This window comes from Heloderma suspectum, chromosome 3, assembly GCF_057233095.1.
Source record: "Heloderma suspectum isolate Gila_16-S chromosome 3, 16-S_ref, whole genome shotgun sequence".
NCBI lineage: Eukaryota > Metazoa > Chordata > Lepidosauria > Squamata > Helodermatidae > Heloderma > Heloderma suspectum.
In genome coordinates, this window is record NC_139460.1 from 101,595,452 (window position 1) to 101,622,864 (window position 27,413).

The 27,413-nt window shown below is 41.8% G+C and overlaps 1 protein-coding gene across 1 annotated transcript in view; it reads right to left on the reverse strand.

Annotated features, from left to right (window-relative positions):
- Positions 1 to 211: 211 nt before the first annotated feature.
- Positions 212 to 27,413, reverse strand: part of IL1RAPL1 (interleukin 1 receptor accessory protein like 1) — a 589,910-nt gene continuing 562,708 nt past the window's right edge. The window contains exons 9-10 of the mRNA XM_084845510.1: positions 6,606 to 6,776; positions 212 to 3,804 (exon numbers count right to left, since the gene is read on the reverse strand). Coding sequence (XP_084701636.1) covers positions 3,086 to 3,804; positions 6,606 to 6,776 — 890 coding nt within the window. The 3' untranslated portion in view covers positions 212 to 3,085. The remainder of the gene's footprint in view (positions 3,805 to 6,605; positions 6,777 to 27,413) is intronic.

The window sequence follows — 27,413 nt, forward strand, 5'->3', positions numbered from 1 at the left end:
CAATCCAACACAGACTTGTTGAAATAAGAGTTAAGTCTTCTTAGCTTTGCATTGGATTGTGGACTTCCTTTACAAGAAGTGTTGTGTTTATATGGATAACCCTCAAACTTGGCTTTGCATGCAAACTTCACAAAATCAGAACATCTCCCCCCCGCTCTCCCCAATAAAAAAGGATAGAGCCCAAGAACTAGGGCATTTTTTTCTTTTTATTGTGTGTTCTAACAGAACTTTAGTCAAACATTAAGTACGTGAACATATGACAGTTCCTTTACTGTTTCTCACACAGAGCTGTTAATAGAAGAGGAATACTTGGGTGGAATGTTTCTAAAGCCAGAAATGGCCGTCTCCTTTTGTTTTGTATCTCTCTCTCTCTCTCCATTTCTTTTTATTTAATAATATGACAAAGCATTATAAGAAAATCTTTTCGTTAAGTAGAGTGAATATCAAATAGTATCCATCAATCCCTGAATCATGCTATTCAAAGTGCTTAAATCTACATTAAAAATAGAAGAAAAAACTATATCTGGTGGGACCTTAAAAAACAAAACCAAATGGAAGGAAACTAATCTTGCTAACACCTACAGTGTGACTGCAGTCAGAGTGCAATGCTTTACACTTACTTCACAACCCATATTTAAGTTTAAAAATATAAAGGAAAAGGCCATTGCATTGATTTACCTTTTGTTGGGAATTGGGAGTGGGGGGTGGGGGGTGGGGAAGGTCTGAGACTTGGAATCCTTTCAAAGGCCATTAAATTCCATGAGTACCAGGCAGGTGTCTGAAATAAATAAAAGCTATCTTAAATTTTCAAAGAACAAACTGTGCAAAGTTGCTTTCAACTTCTATCTGTCTTGGCAGCTTTATTTGCTTGGTGTGGTTTATTTGGCACATGCCCAATTTTTTTGTAGGGTGGAGGGGAGCACATACTAACAAAAATAACAGATTATTAGAAAAGGACCTGAGTGAACTTTCACAGAAATGAATATTTTTAGGCAAATAACATGTCAATGTACATCCTAGAGTTCCTTGAATGTGGCTTGCAGATGCTTCTTTACCAGTTACAGCGTGAAACTGGTAATTTCTCACGTACAGTTTAAACCCACAAACACCCCCAGATTACACATTGTTTCACCCATTGCATCTTATCCAAGCTAAAATACAACTTTGCTTTTTAAAATGATGACAGAACAAACAAAACACACAACATGCATTATAGTGGCCATGATTGGTCAGTTGTTTAGGAAACTATCTCCAACTGATGAGAAATTCAGTAGTTTCATACAGTTGTTTCCAGCAGTTAAATTGTTGCATTTTAAGTGCAGAACAAAAATAGGTTACATTCTCTTCTGGTGTAAATTAATCAACATCAGTATTCCACTGCATCAGTTTACACTATTAGAAATGTGCTCCCAATAGTCTAGTGCTATATTAATTAGAATATCATATTGTTGTTCCCCAGTTGTTCTTATATGAAAGGTGAATGTTGCATCACTATGTGTAAATATATATATTAACGCTGATTGTGTTATCATTGGGTGAATGAGGAGTTAAATTCTGGCTCTGTTAATGTCTATGACAAACTCTCATTGAATTCCATATAGGCAAAATTCAGTCCTGAGTTTATGCAGAGAATATTTCCCGGAGCCAAGATGCATGCTCTTTCTTTTACTTTTTAAAGATGAAATCATACATTTAAAATAAAACTAGTTTATTTTATTCAATAACATTAATTGTTTCCAACATTTCTGGGTCTGATTTAAATATTAATCTTGTATAAAATATTGATGTTTGTTGGTATTTACTTTTGCAACCTCCTGAGATCTCCTTTAAACAACCTTGAGATTTAAAAAAAATCTTCTAAATTATTATTACAAGCTTTAAAAAAAAGAGATAAGAATGAATAATAAAGAATGCTAAGTTCTGAATCTATCAGTGTAAAGAAACGGCAATGACCGAACTTTAATATACATGGGGACGCCAAAATAGGCTGCGAACGAATATTCTCATACTTCTCAAAAGACAGCATTTTTTGTAATACAATGTGACAAACCATATTAGATATTGTCCTTCTGCTCTCCTTTGGTATGGAAGCCATCACCGTAAATCTCTGTGGGATTTAGTGCACTTCAGTGCCTATTGCCTTACTTGCCTGACAAATGTAAATAATCTCATTTGAAGAATTTAAAGCAAGAAAAGAAATCACTGATCTCAACCCAAAAAGGGGCAGGGGACAGGGGAAGTCACAAACACATCCAACACTTTCTCAGGAAGTGAATGAATTAGAGTCAGCATGTTATCTCTATATAAAAGGAATACAATCAACTCATGAAATAAAACAGAAAACCCTACATTTCTTTCTACATACTCCATAGTGGTCATAGTGGTTATTGTGAAGCAAGTGATACAGACTGGGTTTTTTGTTTGTTTATTCCACAACTATTTACTATGTGAAATGTTATACAATTAGACCATCTTAATTCACTCAGTGTGGTGCTGTAAAAAGGTGAGGGTAAGGGGGTAGAGTGTAGTAGTGAAGTAATAAATGAAGAAAGGGCTATGAATCATTGGTGAAGTCCTCCTAAGAACAAGTGTTCACGTGCGCGCGTGCGCACACACACACACACACACACACTCACACACACTGGTGCATTGCTGCAAGCATGGCCTCTGGGTATCAAGCTAGGTAGGCCAACAAAATGAATAGTGCTTCTGGATTCAACAGAGCTTTGTCCAAGCATTCCCAAGAAACGTTAAAAAAAAATAACACTCAAACTATACTAATGAAGCGAAAAGGTTTTCCTATCTATACAGCAGTCTCTTCATTTCTCTTTAAAAAAAAATGTAAATATACAAATCCCAATGACATATAAAACAAAGTCAAAATATGAATGGCAAGAGACATGGGTAAAACAGGAAGACTGATGCTACAAAGAAATCTGCAAAAACATATGTACAAGACCCTGTTTTTCCTCATATTTCGTAGATTGTAATGCATGTTTAACAGCAGCAGTCGAGGATGTAGTTCCAGGCACCAGACTGCAGACAGCTTCTACACAAGGGGGCAGAATTCCCCCTTGCTTGTATGTCACCAAATGACACTTGATATACTGGTTTCCCGTGGTAAGAGTGGCAGTATTGCACTGTTTGTATGAGCCTCGTCGGGATTCTGCTCCCTGTTAGTTTTTGTCTGTGGCCTCTGCCCATTAATAAGTGTCATAGGGATGTTGCAGTAGGTATGCTGGTTACCTATTGAGGTAAGAGGCAGGGTGCCAGTAGGAGGTACGTCGTATTCATAGCTTCGATAGTAGTGTTTCTGGCGCATCTGGGAATGATATGTGTTATGAAACGTGGAGCGCAGGTCAGGATGGGCAGTGGCAAGAGCAGTGGAGGTAGCAGCAGCCATGGATATTGCTGAGACCGTCTGCAGTTCCCCAAAGGGCCCCTGCTCACTGACATCTAAAACCTGCTCATGAGTGATGGGTTCTATCCTCTTAAAAGGCATTTCATACTGTAAACGTTTCCAGAATTTGGAATTCAACTTGTTGCATTTTGGTCCATGCCATTTAATAACAGTTAGAAGCTTGATGGTATGTTTTAGGGCCTCAACCTCCTGGTAGTTCATAATGCCCCGGAGTTCGCTGCATTCAATTAGTATCACTTTAATTTCGCCTGTAACTAGCATGTTTCGAAGTCTTGTTTCCAGTTCAAAGATACTCCAGCCTCTTCTCACCACATAATTTGGAGTCATAACAATGATCAGTCGCTTGCTTTGGTCTACACATCTTGCCACGTCTTCTATGTAGGCTGCAAAGCAAAAGGGTGGCTCATTCAAAATCAGCCAAAACTTATGCCTGATCTGCAAATGGTGTGTAAAGCTTTCAAAACATCCTCTCAATGTTTGCTTTAGACAAATAATTTATGCATTACATTTATGCATCACAAACATTCAATTTAAATTTTCTAGTAACCACTCACCTGGTCATTTGTGGTAAATAAGAATTGTCTCCAGGAGAGTTCCCATTCTTGATGCTAAGAACAGGAAGAAGAATAGCCCATCTAAGAGCTGTGTTGCGGAAGTTGCCCACAGAACTATCTATGCCCTCCTTTCAGGAAGCAAGCAGGGAAGAGCCCTTGTGGGCTTCCTTTAGAAACAAAGTCCCATCTTTAAAATGGGAAAAGAGGTAGTGGGGGCAGTTCGGCTTTGAAGGCAGCACATGGGCGATCTCCCCTTTTTGCTTCCTGGAAGGGGGAGAAAGTCAATTCTGCAGTAAAGTTCCTCTCCTGTTCCTCAGAAGGGAACAGACCCATGCAAGGAGTAACAAACTTTCACAGCACAATGCTAACATAGGTAATCTCCAAGAGGCTGTCCCTTTGGGTTTTCTCCTTGCTTCATATCAGGAAAAAAGAGCTCTCACTTGGGGGCTCCAATGGAGCAGAGTTGTAAATTGCTTTGTGAGGTTCTTGTTAGCCTTTAAAGTGCTGCAAGGCTCTTTGTTGTTTTTTGTCTTGTGTCTAGTAAGGCTGGAAATGACAAAGCCTTGCCTGATGTTTTGTTTATAGAAAGTTGCTCTGTTGGGGCTTCTAAGTGAGAAAGTTTTCTTTCTCATCCTAAGCAAGAAGGAGAAAGCCCTGCCTACAGCCTGCACAATGCAGTCTTGTTTAACGCAGGGCGCAGTGCCATGGAGACTTTGTGCAAGGTAAAGATAAATTCTATTAACTCTATTAAGAGAATTCTCTGGAAAAGGAATGCAGCCCATGAAGTGAGGGTGGCAGTGCCAGTAGATGGTGGTGTAGGAGGGAGAAGAGGGGGGTGGCACTGAGGTGTCATTCTTCCCAAAACTTTAAGATCAAGCCTGATTGAAATCATGAGCTTGTTTCAGTAGAATATTTCAAAAACATTATTTTTGTAAACCTGAATTCATACACTGGCATGCAAATTGGACCTATGTTTCCACAGATCTGTATAATCCAATGCACTATCTTTCGAAACTTCCTTTTAATACGCATGGTGGAGCAATGCATGCTACCTTTATTTACTCTCCTGCAAGTGTGTACAGCCCTGATCTGGACTGGGACCATGGCACTCTAGGAGAGGAGACTTTAAGCTTTTGCCCCCCATTTTCATCCTGAAATTCTGCCCCCACCCCAGGGGAGGGTGTCTAAAAAATGCTCCTTTGGAATCAATGGAACTCTTTTTTCTTTTTCTTTTTTAACTACACAGCTCTGCTATGCATGATTAGGAGAATGTTTAATTTGGCCCTTAGGGTGCATCCAGAAGAGGTTTTTATTGTGCTATCACCCTGCCACACAAATCCATTAAAAAGAAAAAGTTTGCTGCACAGTGCCTCAGAACTGGTATCCCTAAGAGCCCTCTGTCTGGAAGCACCCTTAATATAATGTCATTTAGGCATTTCACAAAGGTTATGTGCTATTTCTGTGCATACTACTAGAGGACAAGCCAGAAATGTTTATCTAGACTAGATTTGGCTTAGAGGCCTACTTCTGGTGCACTCGGGGTGGCGGGGGGGGGGGGGGGCTGAGAGGGCAGCTTTAATCGATTGTGATAAAGCTGAGGTTGATCTAAACAACCAATATGAGGAGCTGATCCTAAAAGTAATATTTAACAGTGTTTATAATTTGAAACAATAGAACTATGAGGAAACTATTTCACTTGATATTAATATTACTGCCCGGAATAATACTATGATTGGCTTCAGATGATTCAGTATTATTTTGGGCAGCAGCCAACTGTGTCATTCTGCTACCACTGGTTGCACTAGTGGAAACTAGGCTCTGAACTGTGCGCCAGAGGCAATTCCCATGAAAGTTATGTTTGCACAAGCACAGTTGCAGAAGTGGTTGCAGAAGTGGTTGTGCAACCAGTTCTGCAAGCATAATGCACAAGCGCTTTGGCAACAGAAAAATTTGGCAGAGCTCTGCCAGTACTGTGTGTTGAGTTTCTGGAATGACACTATTAGATGTTGCCCTCTGAATTCAAACAGAGTGAGGGCAGTTTCCTTGCCCTCAGTCTAAGAGACTTCTGGTAAGCAAAATGAGGGCCACTAGTCATCAGGATGACAACTGCCACCAATCATTTTAGAAATGACCCTGGTTTGCTACTGTAGGGGACTTTAGATAAAAGAAAAAAGAGAAAGAGGCAGCTACCAGGTTTATCACCATGAAGAAACAGATGGTGGTAAAAACAGTGAGTTGAAAGCTGGTGGTTTTAGGGCACATTTTATTCCCTCCTGCCCTCAGTCTTACTTTAAATGGATATTTTTTATTTTTTGTTAGCAACAATGTGACCATGAATAAATTTACCTTGTAAAACTTTGTATCCTAACTTTTTTTGTGGGAGATATTGTACTAATAGCCATCAGCATGAAATTTCTTTTTAGTTTTAGCTTAACATATTTATTATTAATATAATGTACTTTGAAATGTATATTCACAAGCAGTAACATTACTACTAACGTTTAGAACAATGTGTCATGAAATAGAATTGAAACAATGCTGCACTAAATAGATCTAAATATTTTGCAGGTTAGTATTGCTAAGTAGAATAAACACGTCAATGTGCATACACGCACAAAATTAAAACTTACTTCCAGTTGGAATTAAATCTCTGTCAGGAATGAACAATTTATACCCATAATGCTTTTCAAGCATATCTGGTAAGATCTCAAGAGCAAATCGTTCTTCTTCCCCAGTTTCCTGATTCCACTGGTCAGGATCCACTTTGGTGTATGACAGGTATGCATCATAATCTTTGTTATCTGTAAACAAAAAGGGAAGGGGATGAGAGACAGAAGAAAGAAAGTAGACAGATTTTATTTTCCCATAGCAATGTCACTATTTTTCTCTTTTACCTAGAGGCAGAGTAGCAGTTCAGCAATCCTCTGCCCCTTTACCTATTCTGTTTCCTTCCCCCTTCTGCTCTACTTTACCACCTGACTATTCTGGCTTCATCTTCTGTATAGTCATTTTATAATCAAGAAGAAGAGAGGGATGCTTGCAACTGCCAATAGGTTAGAACCATATTCCTCTTCCTTTTCTTGGCCTTAGCAAAGCTGTAGTTGGTGAGTCAGGCAATCATGTTCTTGGATGAGACTGCATGAGCAACCACACATTCCCATTTGCCCCTATAGGCAAGCCAGCAGATCCTATAGTAGGAAGAGTTTAAATCATTTAGCTTCACAAGAATCTGAATTTTAGCAGAATTTTTCCACATTTTAAAGAACTCTATAAGTAAAAAATGTCACCCCTCCCTACTTTCCATCATTTCAAGCTGAAACCTTGCACCTGAAAACTTCCAAACACAATCTAGCTGTATACACAGAGCTGGTTCGCACATCACCCAGGAACTGCAGGGATGTTTAACTCAGGAATTGCTAAGATGGGCGGAGCACGTTAGCCGCATACTTGTTGTTTCCACATTTAATTAACAACCCAGAAATGCTCAGTTCCTGGGTTATTTTGTGATGTGCAAACCAGGAAACTCTGGGTTGTTTATGGGTTAAACAACCCAGAGTTAACCCAGCAACAAACCATGAGGGTTGTTGGGTTAACTCTGAGTTGTTTAACCCATAAACAACCCAGAGTTTCTTGTTTCACACATCACAAAACAACCCAGGAACAGGAAGTTTCCTGGGTTGTTAATTAAAAGCAGAACATGTGGCAAGCATACTGTGCTGCCCATCCCCACAATTCCTGGGTTAAGCAACCCAAGAATTGCCACTGTGACATGTGAACTAAGTCAAAACTGGAAAATCTTTTGTTTCAAGACTGTATGCTCTAATATTCAAGTCTTAATGAGATTTGAAAGTTCTACTTTCATTAGACCTGAAAACTTTCATAAACAATTTGGCGACATTTCAGAATTCAAACTGAAGTTTCAGATTTGCTTTAAAAAAAGAAAGGAGATGATGGTAAGAGAACCCCACACATGATGTAGCATGTATGGAAAGAGGGAGAAAATGACATGGAAGGTTCATCAGGGGTTGCTTAACCCATGATGAGCTGCAGCACATGTCGGGAGACATTTTGAATATGCAACCCTGAGTGGGGGTTACCTTGTCATGCAAACCTGGCCCCCGAGGGCTAAAAACTCCTGCATATCCCTTTGTTGTAGGCTTATGCAAGGGTTCTTTAACCCTCCAATAACCCTCAGTGGCTGAGTCTGCATGGCATGGCAACCCCTGCTGCTGGTCCATATTCAAAATGTCACCCGGCACATGCCATAGCAAATAGCAGGTTAAATACCTATGTTGAGCTGACTGTGTCATGTGAACCAGTCCATTGGGGTGGGGAGGCTGGATCATTTCTTTGCTGAAAAATGTAGCTGAAATGCTAAGCATCACCTTGTGAATTTCTGTTCTTTAAAAACAACAACAGCATCCATAATTGGCAATGTTGAAAAAACTGAACTAGGAGATTAGACATTCAAGGTTTGAACAGGTCTGTGACTGTATAATAAACTTTGATTGATTGACATTCAAGGTTTTACAAGCAAATGTGAGTGAGAAGAATTTGTTTGAGGATCATTGCATCAATTGTTTACAGTCTTAGCCTTCATCTAAAAACAATTTTGGTGGATGCAAGTATATGTGGGTGGACCTGGTCCAGAAGTGGCTTATAAATATTTAAATGAATTTTAAAAAATGAGCACAACGGTACTGGATACTGGAGTGAAAATTGTGCTTTTTACTTATTGTGTTTAAATGAATCACTTTGTTGCATTAAGGTGTCTTTTTTTTGCTTTGAATATAATGTTATTTCTTTCCCAATGAGAAGTAAATGTACCTTTTCAATATATGCATCTGGTGTGCTTACTTGTAAGATTGAATGAAAGAAGCTTTCATTAATTTTCATTAAAGGATCAATAATGCCAACTGCTCTGGAACTAATTCAGTGGAATAAGAGGTCACATTTTGATTTTTGTTGTGAAGAAAGTAGGTAGAAATCAATGGCAAGTAATGAAATGTTAACATCCATCCAACTCTCTAGACAGCATTATGCACAGGCTATAGAGAATATCAATTGCTTGTAAAAAAAAAAAGGCTGATTGAATATCCTACTGTGTGCTATAAGTAACGTTATAGGGATTCAGTGCTGAATTCAGCTATTTACTAACAGCACACCCTTTTCTCACCTTACTCCTTTTTATACTTCAGATGGCTGTAAAAAAATAATACATGCCAACTCTAGCTGTGATCTTAGTTGGCTATATGAAAAGCAATACATGAGCGCTTTGCAGATGTTATCCCTCAGTTGTGCTAGGTGGGTAGGACAGGAACGTTTCTAAACCTTTTGCACCAGCAGAGCATATGGTTATACTGGTGGAAAAAATACACTAGTGTAATAAACCCATCATCATCATCATCAAAATATTTATGTATTGCCTTTAGGGGCCATTGAAACAGAAGAATAAGTGGAGGGAAATATTGACAGGTGAGACCAGAATGGAAAGCTGGGTAGAACTAGCAGCAGTTGGTGAGGGTCAGTTAGAAGGAGGACAGTTATGGAGAGGTCAGGGAAGGAGAGTATTGAGTAAGGATGGAGATAAATAGTGGTGGGATTTGAATTGGTAATATCAGAATATGTCTCTCTCTCTCTCTCTCTCTCTCTGTCTCTCTCTCTCTCTCTCTCTCTCACACACACACACACACACACACACACGAAGTAGGATAAAAGCTTTAAATTACCCAGTGTGTTGATACAGTCCAGTAATGTTTTAATATTGTTTTGTTTGGTTAAAGAGGTGTATTAGATTAGAGAATGCCTCCTAAGAAAGCATCCAAGTCAAGGGGATCTGACAAAGATCCAGAAATGAATCTTGACTCCATAGAGCTGTGGAGAATTAAGTTCAAGCTTGAAATGGTCCATATGGAAGAGGAGAGGACTGAGAAAGATACCCAGAGGCAAAATGAACTTCGTGTTGTTGTTGTTTATTCGGTCAGTCGCTTCCGACTCTTCGTGACTTCATGGACCAGCCCACGCCAGAGCTTCCTGTCGGCCGTAGCCACCCCCAGCTCCCCCAAGGTCGAGTCCATCACCTCCAGAATATCATCCATCCACCTTGCCCTTGGTCGGCCCCTCTTCCTTTTGCCTTCCACTTTCCCTAGCATCAGCGTCTTCTCCAGGGTATCCTGTCTTCTCATTATGTGGCCAAAGTACTTCAGTTTTGCCTTTAATATCATTCCCTCAAGTGAGCAGTCTGGCTTTATTTCCTGGAGTGTGGACTGGTTTGATCTTCTTGCAGTCCAAGGCACTCTCAGAATTTTCCTCCAGCACCACAGTTCAAAAGCATCTATCTTCCTTCGCTCAGCCTTCCTTATGGTCCAGCTCTCGCAGCCATCAGTTACTACGGGGAATACCATTGCTTGAACTATGCGGACCTTTGTTGTCAGTGTGATGTCTCTGCTCTTCACTATTTTATCAAGATTTATCATTGCTGTCCTCCCAAGAAGTAAACGTCTTCTGATTTCCTGGCTGCAGTCAGCATCTGCAGTATGCAGATGCTGACTTTGCACCTAGAAAGACAAAGTCTGTCACTGCCTCCACGTTTTCTCCCTCTATTTGCCAGTTATCAATCAAGCTGGTTGCCATAATCTTGGGTTTTTTGAGGTTTAACTGCAACCCAGCTTTTGCACTTTCTTCTTTCACCTTCGTCATGAGGTTCCTCAGCTCCTCCTTGCTTTCAGCCATCAAAGCGTTATCATCTGCATATCTGAGATTGGTAATGTTTCTTCCAGCAATTTTAACTCCAGCCTTGGCTTCATCAAGCCCAGCACGTCGCATGATGTGTTCTGCGTACAGGTTGAATAGGTAGGGTGAGAGTATACAAGCCTGCCATACTCCTTTCCCAATCTTAAACCAGTCCATTGTTCCGTGGTCTGTTCTTACCATTGCTACTTGGTCGTTATACAGATTCCTCAGGAGGCAGACAAGATGACTTGGTATCCCCATACCACCAAGAACTCGCCACAATTTGTTATGATCCACACAGTCAAAGGCTTTAGAACAGCCAATAAAACAGAAATAGATGTTTTTCTGAAACTCCCTGTCTTTCTCCATTATCCAGCGGATATTGGCAATTTGGTCTCTAGTTCCTCTGCCTTTTCTAAACCCAGCTTGTACACCTGGCTATTCTCGTTCCCTGAATTGCTGGAGTTTACCTTGCAAGATCTTGAGCATTACCCTTACTGGCATGTGAAATAAGTGCCACTGTTCGACAGTTTGAACATTCTTTGGTGCTTCCCTTTTTTGGTATGGGGATATAGGTTGATTTTTTCCAATCTGTTGGCCATTCTTGTGTTTTCCAAATTTGCTGGCATATGGCATGTATCACCTTGACAGCATCATCTTGCGAGATTTTAAACAGTTCAGCTGGGATACCGTCATCTCCTGCTGCCTTGTTATTAGCAATGCTTCTTAAGGCCCATTCAACCTCACTCTTCAGGATGTCTGGCTCTAGCTCACTGACCACATCGTCAAATCTATCCCCGATATTATTATCCTTCCTATACAGATCTTCCGTATATTCTTGCCACCTTTTCTTGATCTCTACTGCTTCTGTTAGGTCCTTGCCATCTTTGTTTTTGATCATACCCATTTTTACCTGGAATTTACCTCTGATGTTTCTAATTTTCTGGAAGAGGTCTCTTGTCCTTCCTATTCTATTATCTTCTTCCACTTCCGCGCATTGCTTGTTTAAAAATAATTCCTTATCTCTTCTGGCTAACCTCTGGAATTTTGCATTTAATTGGGCATATCTCCCCCTATCACTGTTGCCTTTTGCTTTCCTTTTTTCTTGGGCTGCTTCCAGTGTCTCAGCAGACAGTCATCTTGCCTTCTTGTTTTTCTTTTTCTTTGGGATGTTTTTTGTTGCCGCCTCCTGAACAATGTTGCAAACTTCTGTCCATAGTTCTTCCGGGACCCTATCTACTAAATCTAGTCCCTTAAATCTATTCTTCACCTCCGCTGCATATTCATTAGGAATATTAGTGAGCTCATATCTAACTGATCTGTGGGTCTTCCCTATTCTCTTTAGTCTGATTCTAAATTGTGCAATAAGAAGTTCGTGATCTGAACTACAATCAGCTCCAGGTCTTGTTTTTACCGACTGCATAGATGTCCGCCACCTTTGGCTACAAAGGATGTAGTCAATCTGATTTCGGTGTTGACCGTCTGGTGAAGTCCATGTATAAAGTCATCTCTTAGGTTGCTGGAAGAGAGTGTTTGTTATGCACAGTGAGTTGTCTTGACAAAATTCTATAGGCCTATGTCCTGCTTCATTTTGTTCTCCCAGACCATGCTTGCCTGTAATTCCAGGTGTTGTTTGACTACCCACCTTAGCATTCCAGTCTCCTGTAATGAAAATAACATCTTTTTTTGGTGTACTATCCAGTAAGTGCTGCAGATCCTCATAGAACTGATCTACTTCTGCTTCTTCAGCATCTGTGGTTGAGGTGTATATTTGGATCACTGTGATGTTAAATGGCTTACCCTGAATTCGAATTGAGATCATTCTGTCATTTTTTGGATTGTATCCAAGCACTTTTTTTAGCCACTTTATTATTAATTATGAAGGCTACTCCATTTCTTCTGTGGTCCTCTTGTCCACAGTAATAGATGATCTGGTGGTCATTTGATGTGAAGTGGCTCATTCCAGTCCATTTCAGTTCACTGACACCCAAAATGTCTATATTTAATCTTGACATCTCCCCAATAACCACATCCAATTTGCCCTGGCTCATAGATCTTACATTTCAGGTTCCTATGGTGTGTTGATCTTTAGAACATCAGATTCGTCGTTCACCACCAGCACCATTGGCTGCTAGCCATCTTTTTGGCTTAGAGCTAGCTGCGTCATCACATCTGGATCTAGTTGAACTTATCCTCTGTTCCTCCCCAGTAGCATTTTGACCATCTTCCGACCTGGGAGTCCAATCTTCCGATGGTATACCATATCTCTGGTTGTACTGATCCATTTAGTTTTCATGGCAAGAATACTAGGGTGGGTTGCCATTTCCTTCCCCAGGGATCGTATTTAGTCTGACCTCTCTGCCATGACCTTCCCGTCTTGGGTGTCCCTTCACATTTTAGCTCATACATCATTGAGGTGCTCAAGCTCCAGCACCACGACAAGGTAACGATCTCATTTGCTGAAGAAATGAACTTCAGCTGAGGGGAAAAGATTTGGAACTGGATTGGAATCCCACTTCTGCCTCTAAACAGTGACTTAACTGGGATTCCCCTATAAGACCCTGGCCCCTAGAGTTCATTGAGTCCAGATATTTGCCAGGACTCTCTCCACTGCCTAATGATTTAGAGGACTCTCCTCTTTATATTATTGTTGTTGTTGTTGTTGTTATTATTATTATTATTATTATAGTATCCCACCTTTTCCCCAATACTGGGACTCAAGGTGGCTTTACAACATTAAAACATGTACAGTTAAAACCTATAAATAGAAGTATACAAAAGTTAAAAATATAATTAAATCATCTATAATATTAAAATTGTATAAAATATCAAAATGTTAAAAGACAACAAGAAATATAACCATAGTATCCACCCGTCATATTCTCACAGGTCCAGACTAGCTATCCCCAAAGGCCTGCCAGAACAAGAAAGTTTTTACATGTGCCCACATAGACTTATACACAAAAAGCACTGTGAATTGCCCATAGACTCTAGTTTCACAGCACTATTTTGTGTATACGTCTATGGGCAAGCGCTGCTGATCACCATGTTTTTTAAAAACATGGCGATTGGGATAATAATGAACAGGCTCAGGTAAGTTGCGGGCTGCTCACCGAGTGTGGAGGGGGGGGCTTAACTGCAGCCTGGAGGGCCAGCGAGCGGGGGAGAGCTAGGCAGGCGCAGCTCATTAGTAGTCTGAAAGATTTGCCTGCACCATCCCTAGTTCCCACCAGACATGCCTATGATGGTGGTGGGACCGCAAGAAAGGCCTGCCCTGAAGATCTCAGGGCATGAGCAGGCTCATAGGAGAGAATACGGTATTACAGATAACCTGGACCCGACCCATATAGGGCTCTATAGGACATGACCAGCACTTTGAATTGTGCCCGGAAACTAGGGATGGCGGAGAATTCCGTCACGGACTCCAATGAGGCTGAATTCTTAGAATCCGCTCCCCCGTGGAGTCTGTGGCAGAACGGACCACCCCATTCCGCCACCCTGCAAAGTCCAACCCAGCCGGATCCTACCTGGCAGGCTGGCACTGCTGGCTCCGGATCCAGCTGGGTCCGTCCGCTGCCCCATGTGGAAGCAAAATGGTGTCCGGCATAGCAGGCGCCATTTGCGTGCCTCCCTTTGGCCATGATAGGCTACGTAAAGATTTACGTAGCCTATCACAGCAAAAAGGGAAGGACGCAAATGGCGTCCGCTACACCATTTGTGTGCCTTCCTTTGGCCGTGATAGGCTACGTAAAGATTTACATAGCCTATCACGGCCAAAGGGAGGTACGCAAATGGTGTCCGCTATGCCGGATGCCGTTTGTGTCCGTAGACCAGCTGTGGCCAGAAGTCTGGCAGTGGCCAGCCCTGGCTGGCAGCTCCGCAGACTTGCTGCGGAGCGCAGCCAGCTGGGGAGGATTCTGGGGGGGAGGACCAGATCGTCTCCCCCCCATGGATCCCCAGAAGACTCAGGAAGGTGGGGTCCATACACCCCTACTGGAAACAGACTGGGAGCCAGGGAAGCTGTTTTAGCAGGGGAGTGGTATGCTCCCTGTAGCCAGCCCCAGTCAACAGTCTGGCAGCAACTCTTTGAACCAGGTGAAGTTTCTGAGTACTCTCTAGAGGCAGCCCCAAGTAGAGTGCATTACAGTAACCCAAACGGGATGTAACTAAGGCATGTGTTACTGTGGCCAAGTCAGACATCTCAATGAATGGGCACAGCTGGCTCACTAGCTTTAACTGTGCAAATGCACTCCTGGCCACCGCTGAAACCTGGGCATCCAGGCTCAGGACTGAATCCAGAAGTACACCCAAGCTGTGAACCTGTGTCTTCAGGGGAGTGTAACCCCATCCAGCACAAGCTGAATCCCTATTCCCAGATCTACCTTTCAACTGACCAGGAGCACCTCTGTCTTGTCTAGGGGTGGACGAAAGTCACTTACCTGTCCTCGAAGGACGTTCGCGGTGGGGGGGAGGCGCTTCGCTGGTCCCCCCGCAAAGTTCAGGCCAGGGGGGAGGCTTCCCGCCTCGCCCCGGCCGAAATTCAGGCCGGGGGGGAGGCTTCCCGCCTCGCCCGGCCACGAACGCGAAAGTAAAAAAACAAAACAAACGCCCCCTGATAGGCTACGTGACGATTCATGTAGCCTATCACGGCTAGATCTGCAAAGTCAGCTGTGATAGGCTACGTCAATCGTCACGTAGCCTATCACGGGTGACTTAAAAAAAAAAAAAAAAGCGCGTATGCTAATGGCGGCCCCCATAGGGAGCCGCCATTCGCGTTCCTTATTTAGTCGCTGTAGTCTACGTAAATCTTTACGTAGACTACAGCGACCAAATAAGGAAGGGGAATGGCGGCTCCCTATGGGGGCCGCCATTATCCGTACACACTTTTTTTTTTTTTTTAAAGTCACCTGTGATAGGCTACGTGACGATTCACGTAGCCTATCACGGCTGACTTTGCAAATCTAGCCGTGATAGGCTACGTGAATAGTCACATAGCCTATCAGGGGGCGTTTTTTTTCTTTCTTTCATTGCAATGGCGGCGGCGGCAGCCGGTCGAAAGACCGGCTGCCGCTCCCGCCTCGCTCGAACACCCGCCAAACCGCCAGCCGGACCAGCCACCGGGAGGGACATTCGGTGAAGGTAAGTCCAGTCCCGGGGGGGGGGTGCGGGGTGCGGGGGGGGTGCGGAGGATTTCTCCCTGAAACTTGTTCGGGGGGCCGAACACGTTGGCGCTCGGCCCCCCTTAGTTTCGGGGAGAAATTCTCCGCCAACCCTAGTCTTGTCTGGATTAAGCTTCAATTTGTTTGCCCTCATCCAGTCCATTACTGCCAACAAACACCAGTTTAGCACCTCAACAGCTTCCTTGAAATTAGATGGAAAGGAAAAACAGAGTTGGGTGTCATCAACGTAGTGGTGACACCAAACCCCAAAACTCTGGACAACCTCTCCCAGTGGTTTCATGTATATGTTAAATAGCATGGTGGACAAAACAGAACCCTGAGGAACTCTGCAGACCAATGGCTAGTAGGGATTCAGAGAATTCTGCCACGGATCCCAAGGAGGCCAAATTCAAGTGAATTCGACCCCCCGGAATCCGTGGCGGAACGGAGCAACCCACCCCACCACCCTGCGGAAGCCCCCAGAATGGTGCCTACCTGGCTGTGGCTCTGGTGGCGGCTCCGGCGGCAGCTCCGGCCACTGCCGGGCTGTGGCTGCAAATGGCGGCCGCTACACCGGCCGCCATTTGCATCCCCGCTCTTTGCCGTGGTAGGCTACGTAAATATTTACATAGCCTATCACAGCTCAGCAAAGGGACGCAAATGGCGGCCGCTATGCTGGCCACCATTTGCATCCGCAGACCTGCCACAGCCGGATGTCCGGCTGCGGATGCACCCAGCCAGTGGCTTCACAGAGTTGCCGTGGAGCAGAGCCAGCTGAGGAGGATTCCAGGGAGAGGGACGGAGTGCCTCCCCCCACTGCGGATGACACTTACGAAACAGGTAAGTGGTTTCGTACATCCCTAATGGCCAGGGAGTTGAACAGAAGTCCCCCAGCACCACCTTCTGGATCCGCCCCTCCAAGAAGGAATGGAGCCACTGTAAAACAGTACCTCCAAATCCCATCCCAGTGAGGCGGCCCAGAATGAAACCATGGTCGATGGTATTGAAAGCCGCTGAGAGGTCTAGCAGAACCAACAGGGACACACTCCCCCTGTCTAGTTCCCGGTGTAGGTCATCCACCAAGGTGACCAAAACTGTTTCTGTCCCATAACTGGGTCTGAAGCAAGATTGAAATGGATCTAGATAATTTGTCTCATCCAGGAATCCTGCCCAGAAATGGTATATATAATTATATCCTTAGCACCTGAGGTACCAGTCTTCAATTTGACCCAGGCCAAAACATAGGTATTTTAAAAAATAGACGTATGTTTATTTATTTAACAAGTCAACATTCAGAACTAACAATAACTGATAAATAATCAACCTAACACCACATATCTGCTTTCAGTGGCTTCCTCCCTTCACACCCTGTCTCTGGTTCTACCCACTTACTAACTTAGGGCACAATCTTTTCATGTTTTGCCATAAAAAAAGTCCTACAACTCTCAGCATTCTCCAGCCAGCATTGCTGGCTGGGGGCTGTTGGAAGTTGTAGGACTTTTTTTCTGTTGAAACATGCATAGAATTGTGCCTTTAACTATCTCTGGCCCCTAATTCCTCTAACTTTTTCTCTACATCCTAACTCAGCCTCTCCTCCCCAACTGACCCTGTCCTCCTTCTAAGTGATGTCTTCAAATTGCCACTAGCTCCACCCAATGTTCCATTATGGTCTCACCTGTCAATCATTTCCTCCACTCACTCTTCTGTTATAGCCATATAGCTCTCTCAAAGTGGTTCATAGAACATAACATAAAATCATATAAGCATATTATTAAATACAAAATTAATATAATAATCCAAAACAACAACAACGTACCATCTAAAACAAGTACTAAAACAAACTGCAACAATTACTATTTTAAAACTTGAGCCGGTTTCAAATTAATCAGTAAAAGTGGCTGTAAACCTGTTTAAAACACACACCACAGGGCCACACAAATTTCCCACGGCGGGGGGTTGCACAGTGATGGGACAAGCACGGAAAAGGCCTTGTCTCTTATGTATGCGAGCCTGGATCACCTCTCTAGCAAGCCAAAGAATAAGGTATCAGAAGCCAATTTTAATGGCTGTGTAGGCTCATAGGGGTGGATTCAAATAATTTGGCTGGTCAGGTTCACGTGGACCTTCAAATAATCTGACCCCAGACTGTTTAGAGCTTTAAAGGTAATTAATGACCAGCACTTGGAATTGGGCCTGGAAATGCACTGAAACCCACAAGAGGGTTACATTGGCAGGACTCTGCCAGTTAGGAAACTCGCTCAGTGAGAAGAACTCGCTCAGGAATTCGTTGAAGTAACTTTATGCCCATGAAAGGTAACACAAGTTAAAACATTCCCATTGAACTCAATGTCAAGCCCTAGATGACTGTCCCCATTTCTCCCATCTCTGTCCTCAAAGCCACAACTGAAGTTTGGTTTCTGACTAATTTTACAGCCAATCACAGCCCACCAGCAATGGTGTATAAACACCTGGCAAAGGAACACAGATTTCATATATAAAGATACATGAAATGGGTCTGGAGCCTTCCTTCCCCTCCTCTTGCCCACTCGCCTTTCCCCAAGGTTAGCCTTTTTTTAATACAGGGGAAGGAGAGAGACAGCAGGTCAAGAACAACTGGCATTGTACTCTTCAAGATTTAAAATTGGATGCTGAAGGTCCTTGAAAGTATTTTGGGGGGCAAACAACACGATGGCTGTGCAGGGAGAAGCATCATGGTCCTTTTCTCTCTGCCTGTGCGCTGGGTGTGTGTATGAGATCAGGTGACATCATGGGGTGAATTCAGACATCATGGGGTGAATTCAGACATCATGGGGTGAATTCAGAATTCATGAAGTTGGCAAGTAACTTCATGACTGGTAAGTGGTGGTGGAGCTTTCAAGGATGCTGTGAGTGTGTCTGTCAGTGTTACTACAGTAGCACTTGTTTTTATGGCTAGTAAATGGAAATACTTAACTGTCTTCAGATGGCACTGGAGTGAAAGACGTCTTTCAATTAATATATATTTCTAGATTCCATTTACTCCAGTAGAATGTATATATCTATATCTATATCTATCTATATATTCATCATTCATTCCACTGGAACATTTGATAGACCAAACATATATTTTTGTAAAATGAAGTGGCATGCTGTGCCTGAATTTGACTGTAGGTCTTTCATGAGAACACTGAAGATAGCACATTGCTGATTCCTGAATTCTTGTAGGCTCAAGTTCAGAAATACAGAAATACAGTTAAAAATCAAGTAAAATTGAGATAAATTGTGGGCTTCTGTCTCCTTCTTTAGTAGAAATTTCAAATTCATTCTGAAATACATGAGAAAATTGCAACTAAAGCCTTCTATATCAATGCATCTTCCAAATGAAAGGGTGATTGATTTGTTGCTTGCACTTTGGCTCTAAGTATAGATTATGCCATTTGAAAGATTTGCTTTTTGTCAAGGTAACGTGCTTTAGTGATAAACATACTATCTTCTCTATTTCAATGCTTGGGAAGAAAAACAACACCTGCTATTGAGCACATAAAACCCGGAATGCCAAAAACATTTACCAGAGCTTTCTGAACTAGCAGGGAGATGAAAGGCAAAAACATGATTTCTGAAATCTCTGACTTGCTTTAATAGCTACTTATTCCAAATGCCATCAGCATTATCTGGAGTAGCTCCAACTGAACTTTATAAGAATGGGATGTGCAACAACATGTACAATATCAAGCAAATTCAGCTGCTACCACCCATCCCAGCAAAGCTGTTTTAAAATAACATTTCTAAAGTTGTATTAATATAGAGCTGCTAAGAAAAAACATGAAAGCTACAATCCTATTCCCGCTTACCTGGGAGTAAGCCTAATTGAACTGAGTAGACATGTATAGGATTGCCCAGGTAAGCGTGAATAGGACTGCAGATATGCATGTCCACTCAGAAGTAAGTCCCAATGAGTGTTTATATTCAAGATGGGGATGGAATGGGAATACATTCATACAACTATGGGAAACCTTCCAAAATTGCATTATGTGAGAAACAGGTTACAACAATTGCTCATAATCAAGCCACATAGGGTTGGTTTCACATATGGGCCTCTGCATCCGTATTCTAGATGTGGTGAGGCAGAGACCCTTACATGATGATTCGGTGTTCTCATAGGCAGGAGAAGGTCCTGTCTCTGGAACTGGGTAGGCTGAGCTAGCTAACAAGCAGTTCTTGAGGTGGAATAATCTCTCCTTAGATCTCCAAGGAGGCATATGAGTCCATTGTGCTGCACAGCATCAGGGAAACACTTGAGTGATAATTGCCCTGTTGTGCCTTCCCCACCACTTCCATGATAGACTAAACTTGGGGAGGGGGGGAGGGAGGGCAACATGTGGCCCTGCTCCTCAGTGTGGCCCCACTTACCTCCCAAAAAAATGGGTAAAAAAAGAAAAAAACGGTGTCTTTTTTGGATGCCAAATTTTGGCAGCAACCCACCACAGAGACATACCAAGGATGAATTTAGCTTGCTTTCAAGCCATTTTTTTTTTTTTTGCCTTGATGGCAGCAAGAGCACAGCCTGGGGGTGGGGTGGGGGGACTGGCCCCCTGACTGCCTGAAGTTGCCCACCCCTGGACTAAACTAAGGGAGAGAACTCTGGACAGAGAGAAGGGCTTTGGCTTCTGGCTAAAACGAGTCTCAAAGGCGTTCTCTTTTCATACCGATTGCCTTCCCTGATCAAGGCAGGAAGATGATCTAGAGACAAATTACATCACCTCCAGAAATGCTTACTAGCTTTAGAGATGGGATTTTCTCTGAGCTAATGTCCTTTCTTTGTACAAGGGAAGAATCAGATGTAAAGCGCACACATGCATTTCTATGTGCATAAACCCTAGCTGTGCAATTTGGTGGTGATGGATCTGTAGGCACTACATCACATGTTATGCTCCAAAGCTCAACCCACATTTCCCCTTAATATCAAAGAAATAGCAATGGTGTGGGGCTCAGTCCTTACAGATAAGCCATGTTTAACTTTAGACAGACATGATAGATCACTATCCATCCTTCTATTTAAATGTTCAGTGAAGGTATGACTTGGGTCTAGCTCCTAAAACAGGACATTAGGACTTGAACACAGAGCATTTCTGTTTGCTTTCCACAAATATCTGCAGCCCTCTGTCCTTACATTTGCAATTTGTAATTCATTTTCTTTCTTTCTTTCTTTCTTTCTTTCTTTCTTTCTTTCTTTCTTTCTTTCTATACCACCCAATAGCTGAAGCTCTTCATAACATTAATAAAGTAGGCACCCATTAATATGCTTGCAAGCCTCTAGTCTCCCCATTGAACTAGGGAGATCTATGCATCCTAAGAAAGCTGAATGTAAACTGTTGGTTATAAAGTCTTCCCAGTATAATCTTAACAGCACAACATATGCATGTCTACTTCGAGGTAAGTAAAACTTGGTGGGTCTTACTCCCCAGTAAGTGTGCTAGGATTTAAGCTTAAATACTCTTGTAATGGAGGACTTCCATTGACTTCAGTGTGGAGTTGTTGATAATACATATTAAGTGCACTAGGGAATACAGAAAATTGTATCTGTTGCTGTCTTCATATGAATTCATTATGCCTTCATGTTTAGAAGTCTCAACCACATGATAAATTATTAAATTTTAGCATTTCTGTGATGTTTTAATACCAACTTATTAAAATGAATCTTCCAATTCTTATGTTATATGAGGCTTTGCCTCATATAGTAGGAAACAATTCACAAATGGTACAACACACCATTAGTTTCAAGCACAATGACAAAATACTTTTATCATGTATTCATTTGCTGAACTTTAGTTGTCAAATCTGAGATCTGGCATTGAGAGAGATACTAGATGAGATGTTGTTTAATTAGCCCCAAAGCCAAATGATGTATTATTAATGTATTAAGACCTATAAAGCCCTATACAGCTTGGGTCCATGTTATCTGAAAGACCATATTCTCCCCTATGAGTCTGCTCGTGCCTTGAGATCTTCAAGGGAGGCTCTTCTCATGGTCCCACCACCATCACAGGCTCGCCTGGTAGGAATGTGGGAGAGGGTCTTCTCGGTGGCTGCCCCAAGGCTCTGGAACTCCCTTCCTAGGGAGGCAAGAGTACCCTCCTTGATACATTTCAGAGCACCCTCCTTGGTACATTTTCACAGGCAGGTAAAAACTTTTTTGTTCCAGCAGGCCTTTGGGGAAAGATAATCTGGACCTGTGAGAATACGATGGATTGTTTATATTGTTGCTGGCTTTTAAATTCTAAAATTTTATACAATTTTAATATTATTGATGATTTGATTATATTTTTAACTTTTGTATATTTCTATTTATATGTTTTAACTGTACAAATTTTTAATGTTGTAAAGCTGCCTCAAGTCCCAGTACTGGGGGAAAGGCAGGATATTAATATAATATAATATAATATAATATAATATAATATAAATATAATGATGATGAAAGATATTTGCTTAGTTTCATTCTAATAACTTTAGAAAATGCTTTCCAATTGCTCTCATTACATGGAGTATTTAAATTAAATTCTACAGCTGCAACACTTATAACAATCTCTCTCTCTCTCTCTCTCTCTCCATATTGCCATAGAGCCTTAGAAGGCAACCTGACTGATAGGAAAAAAGTTAAAAACTCCTGTAAGGTTTAGAGTTTTAGAACAATTTAAATGATGGAATAATGTAAATGATATTAAATATTCCCTCTATTCCTGGAAAACATTTATATGTCCAGTTCAAAAATTACTCAGAGAATCTTGCTAAGGCACAAGAAATAAACAATAACTAAATGCATAAAGAATAAACAATGGTGAAATGCTCAATCAAGGAGATCCAACTTTGCAACTGTCAGATCATGGGTTGGATCCAGTCTTGGTTCTTCCATTCATGGAGGGATCTGGAATCCATCAGATGCTTCCTGATGGAGGAAGAGGGTGGGGGAGTGATTTTGTCTGATTCCAACTTCCCCCTGAAGCCCCCAGCACCACCTCCCTTCTGTTTAAGAGAGCCCCCCCCCCACACACCCTGGAACAGCATGGGCAATGGTGCTGGGTATTATAGGGAGAAGGGGGAATAACAGAAAATCATCCTCCAGCCCCTTCCTCCAGCCAGCAGAACTCCATTGAGTCTAAGTCTAGATTCATCCCTGTCTCTGAACTAATAGTGTTAAACTGCTAGAAATATAGAATACCCCATAACTTTGATCATCCTGCTAAAGTTTACATAACTATATAGCAACAATGCATTGTCATACACTGAGGGGTTTGTATAGATAACCTTGTTGTCATGTGAGACAAGGAAGAAAGTCTTCTGCATCAGAGGCTTGAGAGCAAACAAGTAATAGTGACAGTTCACAATGCTCTATAAGTAATATATAAGATAAGCAAGCTCCATGGGAAAGAGTAGCAAATAGCAACAGATATCACCTGCAAATTAATGGAAAGCCAAACCCTAGTCACCTCCATAGATGCAGTAGGAAAGTAGCTCATTTGTAGAAGGTCCAAGATTGAGACCCCAGACTGTCCAATTAAAGGATCTCCAATAGCAGAGCAGGGAAAGACATCTTCCTTAGACCTTGGGACGTGTAGCCAGTCAGTATAGTATTTATAGGAATAGATAGATTAATAGCCTGATTTAGCATAACTCAGCCATGAAGCTCACTGGATGACCCTGGGCCACTCACTGTCTCTTGGCTTATTTCTCTCCTGTGTCTCACTTCACAGGATTGTTGTGAAGATAAAATAGGGAGAGAGCCATATCTATCTTTAGTTCCTTGGAGTAAAAGTGGAAATTTCCACCTTTCCTCTAAGGAATGAAATTAATTTGTTGATGAGCAGCACTTCAAACAGTAGCTTGATTCAGTTTCATATCTACAACATGATCAGCATCTTAAAAGCATTTGTGAAGTGAATTTGGCCGCAATCCATTGAATTGATGCCAAAAGACCCATTGGATCTTATGCAGTGTGTGCCATCATTAGCCATCCTTTCTCCTGTACACATGGGTAGTAGTCTCTGATAGTTACTGTTGTGTCTGTACTTTGCTTGGGACTGGGCCCAGCTAATGGTAGAGGTACAGAGGGAGTATATTGAGATGTATGGGAGGTACAGAAAGGATGGATATATTCTTTTTTGTGTTGGCGTATATTGGGTTAATATTAAATAATGAAGCTGATATGATGTAAGAGTTGAAGAACAAAGTGGTGAATTAGTTCTGCATCTTCGCTGGAAGCTTTAGAATTGTAAATGGTGTTCATATTATTATTATCACTCTCGTCTATAATGAGCTTTTCCCTTTCTTTTATGAGAATTAAATGAGTGAATAATGTTATTATGTTTATATGTCCAATGTTTTAATCAAAATTATGTACAAAATAAGTTGTAGAAGGGTGGTGAAAAAATGTAGAAAATCTTCTGAAATGGTTAGAGACATAACTAATAATCCAGCACAAGAAATATTGAAATTACAGGAGCAATTTGAATATTTTGATAATGAAATATGTAAGAACCATATGAAGCTAAGAGGTGTATCAGAAAAAACTGCGGATGAGAACATGGTAGAATTTCAGGAAAATTGAACGTGTAGCTTTTTGTTGACAGATGCTGGTGAAACAATCCAAATTGATAATATTCCTAGGATTAACGACAGCTCATGACAGCATGGGACACTCCGGCAAAGTTTTAGGAGAGCCAGTTAAAGAAAATATGGAATCAATAGTTTAGGATGCAGAAGAAATCAATTAATGAGGTAGAAATTCAGTGTCTAGAAACTTGTCCTGACCTGTTATGCACAAGAAAAGGGTTGTAAACCAACATTTCTAACAAAAATTATGTTGGAAAACAGTATAGGTCAAAAGGAAAAGTTGAACTAATAGACAATTTTTCCCAGCAAGATGTTGGTTACAAATGTTCATTTACAGCTCCCTCTTAATTTACAGCATGGAGCATGCTGGGAGTTGTAGGACTTTTTTTCATGTCTCAACATGCATAGGATTGCACCCTAAATCATACATACAGAATATTTGTCATTAGGAGTAAGTCAGAAGCACTTTTTTTTAAGGCTGATAAAATGGGGAAATACAGGCAAGGACATAGAAGGACGAAATTGAGATATTAAATGTACAAAGTCATTTATACCAACAAAATTGAAGTGATGAATGAAGGCAATAATTACTGATCACAAAATAGGATTTCTATTAGATACTATATGAAAACCCTTTTTAAAAAACTGCCTTCTTGAACTTCAATATTTGTTACATGAATACTATCTGATAGCAGAATACTATCATATTTGTAATGCTGATGGTTATAAATTGGAGAAAGATTTGGCTGGCAAGGCATTTGCTAATGGGGCCTCATCTTGAGCCAGAAGAGTAGCATTTTAGTCCATATGAAATTAATTTTGAAGTGCTGAAAATAGCTGATGCAGACAGAAGCTATAGCAGTGACTTTGTGGACAGATCAGAGAATCTTAATTATTGCTAATATTTATACAACAAATATTTAAACACCACCCTTCTTTTTGTTTTTGATTTGTTGTTGTTTTTGTTGTTCAGTTGTTAAGTCGTGTCCGACTCTTCGTGACCCCATGGACCATAGCACGACAGGCCTTCCTGTCCTCCGCTGTCTCCCAGAGTGTGCTCAAGTTCATAGTCATTGCATCGGTGATGCTATCTAGCCATCTCATCCTCTGCCATCCCCTTCTCCTTTTGCCTTCAATCTTTCCCAGCATCAGGGTCTTTCCAGAGAGTTTTCTCTTCACATTAGGTGGCCAAAATATTTGAGCTTCAGCTTCAGTATCTGTCCTTCCAATGAGCTCTCAGGGTTGATTTCCTTTAGGATGGACTGATTTGACCTCCCTGCAGTCCAGGGGACTCATAAGAGTCTTCTCCAGCACAACAGTTTGAAAGCATCAATTCTTCAGCGCTGAGCCTTCCTTATAGTCCAGCTCTCACAGCCATACGTTGCTACTGGGAAAACCATAGCTTTGATTATACGGACCTTTGTCAGCAAGGTGATGTCTCTGCTTCTTACTATGCCGTCTAGGTTTGCCATAGCTTTCCTCCCAAGGAGGAAGCGTTTTTTAATTTCATGGCTACAGTCACCGTCTGCGGTGATCTTGGAGCCCAAGAAAGTAAAATCTGTCACTTGTTCCAGTTTTCCCCTTCTATATGCAAGGAAGTGATGGGGCGAGATGCCATGATCTTCGTTTTTTTAATGTTGAGTTTCAAACCAGCTTTTGCACTCTCCTCTTTCACTCTCAACAAGAGGCTCTTTAGATCCTCTTCGCTTTCTGCCATTAGGGTGGTATTGTCGGCATATTTGAGGTTGTTGATAATTCTCCCAGCAATCTTAATTCCGACCTGTGATTCATCCAACCCGGCATTTCTCATGATGTACTCTGCATATAAGTTAAATAAGCAAGGTGACAATATGCAGCCTTGTCATAATCCTTTCCCAATTTTGAACCAATCAGCTGTTCCATGTCCGGTTCTTACTGTTGCTTCTTGACCTTTGTACAGGTTTCTCAGCAGACAGGTAAGGTGGTCTGGTACTCCCATCTCTTTAAGAATTTGCCACAGTTTGTTGTGATCCACGCAATCAAAGGCTTTAGAGTAGTCAATGAAGCAGAAATAGACGTTTTTCTGGAATTCTCTTGCTTTCTCCATGATCCAGCGAATGTTGGCGATTTGATCTCTAGTTCCTCTGCCTCTTCGGAACCCAGCTGGTACTTCTGGTAGTTCTCGGTTCACATACTGCTGAAGCCTATCTTGTAGGATTTTGAGCATAACCTTGCTGGCATGTGAAATGAGCGCAATTGTTCGGTAGTTTGAACACTCTTTGGCATTGCCCTTCTTTGGAATTGGAATGTAAACTGACCTTTTCCAGTCTTGTGGCCACTGCTGAGTGTTCCAAATGTGTTGGCATATTGAGTGCAGCACTTCAACAGCTTCATCTTTTAGGATCTTAAATAGCTCAGCTGGAATACTGTCATCTCTGCTAGCTTTGTTGTTAGTAATGCTTCCTAAGGCCCACTTGACTTCACTTTCGAGGATGTCCAGCTCAAGTTCAGTGACCGCGCTATCATGGCTATCAGGGACATTCAGATCTTTCCTGTATAGTTCTTCTGTATATTCTTTCCACCTCTTCTTAATCTCATCTGCTTCTGTTAGGTCCCTGCCTTCTTTGTCCTTTATCATGCCCGTCTTTGCACAAAATGTTCCCTTGATATCTCCAATTTTCTTGAAAAGATCTCTAGTCTTTCCCATTCTATTGTTTTCCTCGATTTCTTTGCATTGTTCATTTAAGAAGGCCTTCTTGCCTCCTTGCTATTCTCTGGAACTCTGCATTCAGTTGGATATATCTTCCCCTTTCTCCTTTGCTTTTCACTTCCCTTCTTTCTTCAGCTACTTGCAAAGCCTCCTCAGACAGCCACTTGGCTTTCTTGCATTTCTTTTTCTTTGGGATGGATTTCGTTGCTGCCTCCTGAACAATGTTACGGACCTTCGTCCATAGTTCCTCAGGCACTCTGTCTGTCAGGTCT